This window comes from Azolla caroliniana, unplaced genomic scaffold (genome assembly GCF_043228905.1).
Source record: "Azolla caroliniana isolate FFs.n. ecotype wild unplaced genomic scaffold, voAzoCaro1.0.p SCAF_12, whole genome shotgun sequence".
Classification (NCBI taxonomy): Eukaryota; Viridiplantae; Streptophyta; class Polypodiopsida; order Salviniales; family Salviniaceae; genus Azolla; species Azolla caroliniana.
In genome coordinates, this window is record NW_028230447.1 from 2444098 (window position 1) to 2452378 (window position 8281).

The 8281-nt window shown below is 38.3% G+C and overlaps 1 protein-coding gene across 1 annotated transcript; it reads right to left on the minus strand.

The window, feature by feature from the left end:
* Positions 1-4427: 4427 nt before the first annotated feature.
* On the minus strand, positions 4428-7908 carry LOC147856814 (uncharacterized). The gene is made up of 2 exons (XM_087328575.1): positions 6817-7908; positions 4428-5889 (listed from the first exon to the last, which is right to left on the minus strand). Exons 1-2 carry the CDS (start codon positions 7859-7861, stop codon positions 5015-5017), a joined length of 1920 nt encoding a protein of 639 aa, XP_087184701.1. The 5' UTR covers positions 7862-7908; the 3' UTR covers positions 4428-5014.
* Positions 7909-8281: the final 373 nt, after the last annotated feature.

An 8281-nucleotide genomic window follows, 5' to 3' on the forward strand; every position in this document is an offset into this window, starting at 1 on the left:
GAGAAGAGAAGAAAGAAAGAAAGAAAGAATTTCAGGAGCATCCCCTTGCTTTTAGAAATTCACCAAAATACCCCTCCCACTTTATTCCCATGGATCAAATTTGGTCTACCACATATGTATGTATGTATGTATGTATGTGTGTGTGTGTGTGTATGTATGTATGTATGTATGTATGTATGGATGTGTGTGTGTGTGTATGTATGTATGTATTTGTATGTATGTATGTATGTATGTATGTATGTGTGTGTATGTATGTATGTATGTTATATATGTGTGTGTGTGTATGTATGTATGTGTGTGTGTGTGTATGTATGTATGTATGGATGTATGGATGTATGGATGTATGTTGTATGTATTGTATGTATGTACATATGTGTGTGTGTGAATATATGTATGTATGCATAGATTGACCCATCTGTAATATTCGTCATCTTCGACAACACAAAATGAGCCCAAGAATATTATAGAACCATTCCTTTTAAATTTACATAATAAGAATGATTTAATTTACTAAAAATAATAATTAATTCACTAAAATATTAATTAATTGATTAATAATTAATTATTTTACTAACAAAATTATTTAATTCATTAATAATAAATTAACTAGGGTTCCTAATTTAAAGCCAAAATTAGGGTTTTAGGAATTAAAATATTAATTAATTCACTAATAATGAATTAATTTACTAAAACGTTAATTAATTCACGAATAAGTAAGTAATTAGGGTTCCTAATTTCAGCCTAGATTAAGGTTTTAGGAATTAAAATATTAATTGATTCAAGAATAATGAATTAATTTACTAAAACATTAATTAATTCATGAATAATGAATTAATTAGGGTTCCTAATTTCAACCAAATTTAGGGTTTCAGCAAAACCCTAAGTTTGGAATCTGAGAACAATATGTAGGTGTCACTCAAAGGACGAGGGGGAGGTGACGATGCAGGTTGAGAAGAAGAAATACGGTCGAAATTAGGGTTTTTAGTCAAACCCTAATTTGCAGGTTGAGAATAGGATGCAAGGGGAGACAAGGGTGTAAGCATCACATACAAGATGTAGGATGCGGAAAAACGTTTTTTTTTCTAAAAAAAAGTTTAAAAAAATAAAAAAAACCAATATTGTTACTTGTATTTGTATTCGGATTTGTATGCATTCATGGGGCCTCATTCGTGGGGGAGGTCCCACGAATGCGAATATGTCAATGTATGTATGTATGTACGTACACACGTATGTATGTATTTGACATGTATTATATGTATTTAAAGTATTCTGCACATAGTCTACATACGGAACATATTGTGGTGTGCATGTGTTCCTTTGTGCCACCCTTTTAGCACACCCTTTTTAGCATGCATGTACCTAAGCCAACCCAAATGGGTAACTTTGTATCAACTATAAATTGAGCAAGAAGTAAGAACCTAAGTAGGCTGGTTTTGATCTCTTATGTGCACTTCACAATATTTATCTATAGAATATGTATTCTAAGTATTAAAAAAAAGGGTAGAATATTTTTAGAATACTTAGCATATGTAATCTATGCGCATTGAGAGTTTTTAAAAAGAAACCCTTGATAAGGTTGCAATGGGAAATTTGGTGGCAAGATCCATTTGACCGTGCGGAAAAAAGGTGTGGTTTTTTTCAGTACTTAGTTAAGATTGGACGACACATTTTGGTAGCTCAACACAAGCCTACACCACGAGCTAGTCAATCTTGAACCCATCAAGGGGTCACATCCGAATTCTAGCAAAGTTTTGGAGGACATTATGGGAAAGCAAACAATATATGAAAATAAATGTCTTCCAATGGCTAGTAATACATAGAGCATTATCGGTTGGCCCATGGCTACAACAATCAGTTGGACCAACTTGCATGCATCAATTGTAGTTGCCAGATGGAGACATTGAAACTTAACTTGGCACGTGATTGGTGTTAAGAGAGAGAGAGAGCCCAGATGAATGTAGATCATTTGGTAAGGTTGCCCAATGGAGACCAGGTGGTCATGGGTTTAACCCCCTACATTCCACAATGGCATCTAGCAAAATAAGAGATATCTATGGAGTAATAGAGAGGTGAGAAAATTGGGTTTTGAACCCAAGATGTAGTGCTAGTAGTGTAAACGACTTACCACTAGGGTAAGCTAATTACGATAAAAGACAAGGATTGAGATTGAATTGAGATTGTTCTGCTTTAGCCTAGATCAAGAAAGTGATGAAGAAGTAGCCTAAGCCAAAAGATTGACCTTTATACCTGCCTTACATTTAAGTGATTGACCGTGTCCCCTCACAATCTAGACACCCAAGACTCTTTCCTAGATTCTACATGCTCTCTCTCCCATATATTGTGCTAGGATGTGTAGGTGGTGAAGCATGGATTGAGATTCAGATTGAGATTTGTTCTGCTTTAGCCTAGATCGAGAAAGTGATGAAGAAGTAGCGTAAGCCAAACGATTGGCCTTTATACCTCCCTTACATTTAAGTGATTGTGCTCCCTCACATTCTAGACACCCAAGACTCTTTCCTAGATTCTACATGCTCTCTCTCCCATATATTGTGCTAGGACGTGTAGGTGGTGAAGCATGGTGTAAGCACTTAACGTCACCCTTAGCCTAATGAGTGCACACTTCTAGGTGCACCACTTCATGCATATTAGGTGTGGTGGAGTTGAGAAACGATGAGGGATGGGAAAAAGGTGCCGGACATGGAAATGACGTCCATTGATGGTGTGGAATGTTGAGGGTAAGCAAGGCCACTTCTTGAATTAGTGTGGTGGTTTTGAAAAACTTCTTGAGGTTGTGAAAAGATGGGTAAACCTCACATCAACCATTACCTCAAGTCTTATTGCGTAAGGTGAGTTAAAGATGATTATCCACATTTGGAGACTGAGCGTTTTTCATCAAGGGATACTCATTGATGTCAAAGGAGAAGTCCTAGTGGCATTAATTATATTTGTGGGAGCGTTGGTGTTCAAAAGGGGGTCTGTCAAGGGAAGGCCGAGTAGGGAGAAGATGTGATTGGTGGCTTGGATGTCAAGGGTAAGGGTGTTGATATATTTCTTTGGATAATGTATTTGTGACTTGGACCATCCTTGCACCAATTATGTGAGTGCGATGGGGTCACTCCTTTCTTGTGAAACATACAATAGTGAGTGACTAGGTGGTGTATATGGGGTGGCAAGTTGTTGTTATCTTCAATTTTTGTATTGTTGTTACCTTCTGAATTTGGGTCATTGGAGTTGTCATCCGAGTGATTGTTTGTTGTGCCATTTTTGCAATGTCTTATTGCTTTAGAAGGCTTCTTCCAAAGAGATGTTCTGTAAAGGCGAATGTTTTGTGTTATACTCGAGAAACTCTAGGATGATGACATCGTTGAGTGTGACCAACCAATTCAAATTGCAATTGTTAATGATTGCAAGTGTAATTTTGTAACTTGGAAATATGTTGACCAATGGTCTACATCTTGCATCAATTAAATGCATTGGGATCCAGACTTGAATTCCTTTTAGTTGAGTTGATGGAGTTATTAGGAGGGAAAGAGGCACGTGTTCTTTTCTACAACATGGGTGGATCAATGCGGGACATTTGCTCTTTGCTAGAAAACGAGTGTGCATGGTGAGGTGAACACACACAATTTGCTAGAGTACATGAGTCATGCACACATTATCTTTTCTTGACCACATTTGTGATGTGTTGTTGACACACATTCTTTGTTAGAGCATGTGATTGAGAGGAAAACATGGGTCCTTTGCTAGAAGAATTATCTCATGTGTGGACACTGGATATAGAATCTTTGCGACAACAGTGTGTCGAGCACATGCTTACTCATAAGGGAGGGTTGGTATTTCTCGTCTGACTTCTAACGTTGAAGAACAAGTTATCTTAGTACTCCCTAACTTTCTTAAGAAATGTAAAACTCAAATTTACCTTTATCGAATGTCATATTTACTTTATATTATAGATTGTGCCTTTGGCTTTTGAAGTCTAATCTCCAATTATGGGACACTAAAGGTCAACGGTTTCGTCCCATTTTTAAAACGAAATAGTAAGGTGTTAATATAAAAATCAAATAAGTATTGTCTAAATACTAGATAACAATAAGCTTTTTGCAACAATAAATCTTAATAGCAAGGCTTGCACAAATTTCATTTGTTTTATTCTCTAATATGGTTCAGTTTATACAATGTGTCAACTACTCTTAAGAGTTCATGACACTTGCTAGGTTCATGCCAACACCATCTATAACAATGTGATAAGCATAAAATGAAAACAAACTGAACATTGATTGCAACCCTTCAATGGGGTTCAAATCTCCCCACCATCAAATTCTCTTTTTCAGCTCCATATCATATCCATTTTGCCAAACAACTCATTTAAGAATTTCCCCCCAAATCCTGATTACACTCGGCGAGACAGAGAATATGGCAAGAGATAATACATGCAGTAGTGTTGGGCACTTGGCGATATATTAGCTTGGATTACACTTATAAATTACAATACTTTTGAGGAGATATTGGTAGAATTACAATCCCCATATCTCCTAATAGTTTTGGGAATTCCTCAATGATCAAAATATACTTTCAATCCAGGGTTTGCATTCATAATTCATGAGACCAAAGAACCCATTCATATGATCCCATGCATAGCCACTTCAAAAGAAGGCACAATCCTTAGCACACATGAATGATGCACCTGAGTGAATCGATATTATTGATACCATCGACCAAGGTTTTACTTGGAAGGAAAAGACGAAGAAAAGGAACCAAGATTATGATTATATGCAATGAGGCTGCTCGCTTAGGCTATGCTTTGGGGGGTGTGTATGCTCACACCTGTTTGAGACATACGAATTCCATGAAGTTTTGAACGCTTGACTCGAGCTTTTCCATTCGAAGTTGATCAAGCCTAACTTTATTAGTCAAACAATATATAATCAATTTGATAAAACTTATCCTCATTTCCCAGAGAATTAGAGCACACAAGAAGGAGAGAGACAAAGAGATAGATCCATGGAGACAGAGATCAAATAGGTAGCCGTGGGGGTATTGCTTCCGAAATACTGGAGGAGGAACTAGTGGTTCTTTGTTGCCCTCCTTTGAATCCAAATAGCTTACCCCCTGAGAAGGATCGCCTAACCACTCGAGTACATCGAAGTGAATGTGCCATCCGAGCCATGAAAGGGTCCGACGATCCGAGGGTCTTCATTTCATCCTCATAATTACTATTGAAGCTTTTAGACTTATAATCATCTCTCATGATGCTCGCTGCAGCAGCATCATCATTGTGAATGGCATCACTGGGTCTGACTGAAATCGGTATACATGATGGTATCAATGATGATGAGGATGGTATCAATGATGATGAGGATGGTACCAATGATGATGAGGATGGTATCAATGATGATGAGGATGGTACCAATGATGATGATGATGGTACCAATGATGATGATGATGATGATACCAATGATGATGATGATGATGGTACCAATGATGATGATGATGATGATGTGATTAACTTCTTAATGTCCACTGTGGTATGAAGCCGATCTTGTCTTCCGTGAGTTTGTACATTCAGATATCCATTGTGCCCAATGTGAAAGCTTAATGACCTCGATCTTCTGATTACTCCTCTTTCGGCATCATCTTCTCCGCAATTGTGATCTTCATCATGATGGCTACCAGCAAAGCGTGACATTGATGCTCGACTAGCCGAGAAGCAACGTAATTCTAACCCTTGCTGCAATACATTATTATACTGTTCCAGTTGATCCGCTGCCATGGGAAGATCTCGATTATCTTTCATGTTATAAGAAGAATCTGTTATCTTCTGCTCATGGTTTAGAGGCCGCAGCCTTACAAGCTGCTGCCCATCATCAACATCCTCGGCTTCTCCTTCATCTGAATGAATTAGGAAAAACATTATACATCTAATTTGAAGCATTCGAATATGATTTACAACTTATACATGAAGATTAGATTTCAATACTGGTATGACTAGGCAAAACCAATTCAACAAAAAAAACATAAAATCTAGACATGCCCACTTTCAATCTTTGCAATGTTTTGTCAATGAACAAAAGATCCAGCATTTGCTGCCTAGCCTACTCAAGCAGAAGTTTAAATTCAATTGAAATGGTCTTTCTTCACTGCATAGATTAAAATTCAATGTTTACTTCCTAATCAAAAGAATATGAACCTTTGTCAATTAGAAGCCTATATTTAAATTAGCCCACCATTAATGGCATGGACTCAACTTGATATCCACGAGGAAGATGAAATCAATATCTGTTGCATCAACAGCTTAATCTGGAGTTGGTAAAGTTAGCTGGTATTTGAAAGAATTCTTATTGATGCATTAACACAGAATGAGATTAGGGCTCTTAATAATTTTTGTTGTCTTCATCAACAACATCCGCTTCGTCATCATCATCATTTAAAGCCCATGGCACAAACCTTGTGGAAAGGATCCTATATGGCACAACATATGTAGGGGTTTTGAGCACAAATTCTCACCACATAATCAATGTGTCAGATGTGTGAATTTTGCACACAAACCCTCTATGGATGATAATAGCAATATGAGTTTTCATACTTTTTAAACATAGCATGAGATGATGATAATTTGTAACATGGCACCATAGCCTTGAGACAGAGCACAAAATCAAAGCCAAGTAGGTACTTAACAACCATCCAAGTTAAACAAAATTAATTAACAACAATCAAAGAAGTTAAAGCAACTAGAAAATAACAACACAACTGATTTAACAACAACGAAATCAAAAGAGTGAAGGTAAATAATGAGGAGGGAGTAATGAAGAGTCTTGCCTATGATGTGTAGGGGCTCAAGATGAGGATTAGGGGATGAATGAGGGGTCGAGGCGGAAGCGGGATCATGGACGGGATCTTGTTGCTCGAGAGGAGGAAGAATCTCGGAATCATCCGCAGAACTCTCAGGATTGGTGAGCACATGCGTTCGACAGACGGGGCAATTCGGGTGAGAATGAAGCCACATATATATACAGCCGAAATGGAAGCCGTGGCCACATCGTGGGAGCACACGAACCATCTCTCCATCTTCAAATTCACACAAGCAGATTGCACAATCGCTCGATCCGCATACCACGATCTGGTTATCACATACCTGAAGAGACTGTCTTTCGTCGGAGCTCAGTATCATAGACTTATCTTCTTCAGCAGTATCTACTGCCAAGGTGTCCATAGCTACTTTACCTCCTTCATCATCTACTGGCAAGGTCTTCATAGCTAGTTTACCTTCTTTATCATCTGTTAGTGAGGTCTCCATAGCTAATTTACCTTCTTCATTTATTAATGAAGTTTCCACAACTGTTTTTCCTTCTTCATCTATGTAGCTTAATCTCATACCTATACAAGCCTTTGGTGGAATTTGATCCGGTGGCTTTCCTTGCATTTTCCTGCTTAGATCTTTAGCCATGGATTTGGATATTGAATCTTCATCAGATGATGATGGTGATGATGATGCCTTTCTATACTCTATCACTGGAAGTTTTTCTATCTCACCATCGCTAAGCCCTCTCTGTGGAAAACTTGGCCAAACAATCTGTTCTCCATTGTTTGCCATATCCAACAGGAGATCATTGATGTTCGCATTTCTTCGCATCTGTCTGCTCCGACCAAAGAACCCATGGCCGCGCCTCGAAGTGCAGAACTTGGCAACCATGGTGTAATAGCTAACAAGCAAGAAAGCCGCGCCTAGAATTCCTATCACTGCAATCACTGCAGGGGAGAAGGTGCTGTTGGATGTGGGCGACTTGTCATGGCTGTTCGACCTAGTTGTGGATAGGTTGGTCTGAGCAGCGATGGAAGAGGCATACAGAAATGGAGAAGACATTGAAATTCGTCTCAATTTGATGAAGCTCTGGCCAGAGGGTGGGGGTAAGGGAAACACTCGAATTGAGCCTCTGCAAGTTAGCAGATCATATCGATTTCCTTCTTCAGTGATCACTACTACTGCAACTACCCTCTTCTCTTTCTTTCTGGTTTCAGTGAAGAGAGAGAGAGAGAGAGAGAGAGAGAGAGAGAGAAGAGAGAGAGAAAAGCTATGGAAGCTGCGAACAGAGAAACAGGAGGAGGAACAGAGCTTCCATGTGCTGCCACGAAATTACATACACAAAAAATGTCAAAGACGAAGAACGTTCTTCTTCTTCTTCTTCTTCTTCTTCTTCTGAATATAGTTTGTTTTTCTTTCCTTATTTGTGTACCTATTTATGAGAAATTGTATAAATAGCCCCACTCCTTCAAATGGAGAGGC

Excerpts from the sequence above, each read along its gene's own strand:
- LOC147856814 (XM_087328575.1), bottom strand. The coding sequence starts at position 7,861 with ATGTCTTCTCCATTTCTGTATGCCTCTTCCATCGCTGCTCAGACCAAC. Across the intron at positions 5,890-6,816 it reads TGAGCCCCTACACATCATAG|ATGAAGGAGAAGCCGAGGAT; the intron begins GCAAGACTCTTC and ends TAATTCATTCAG.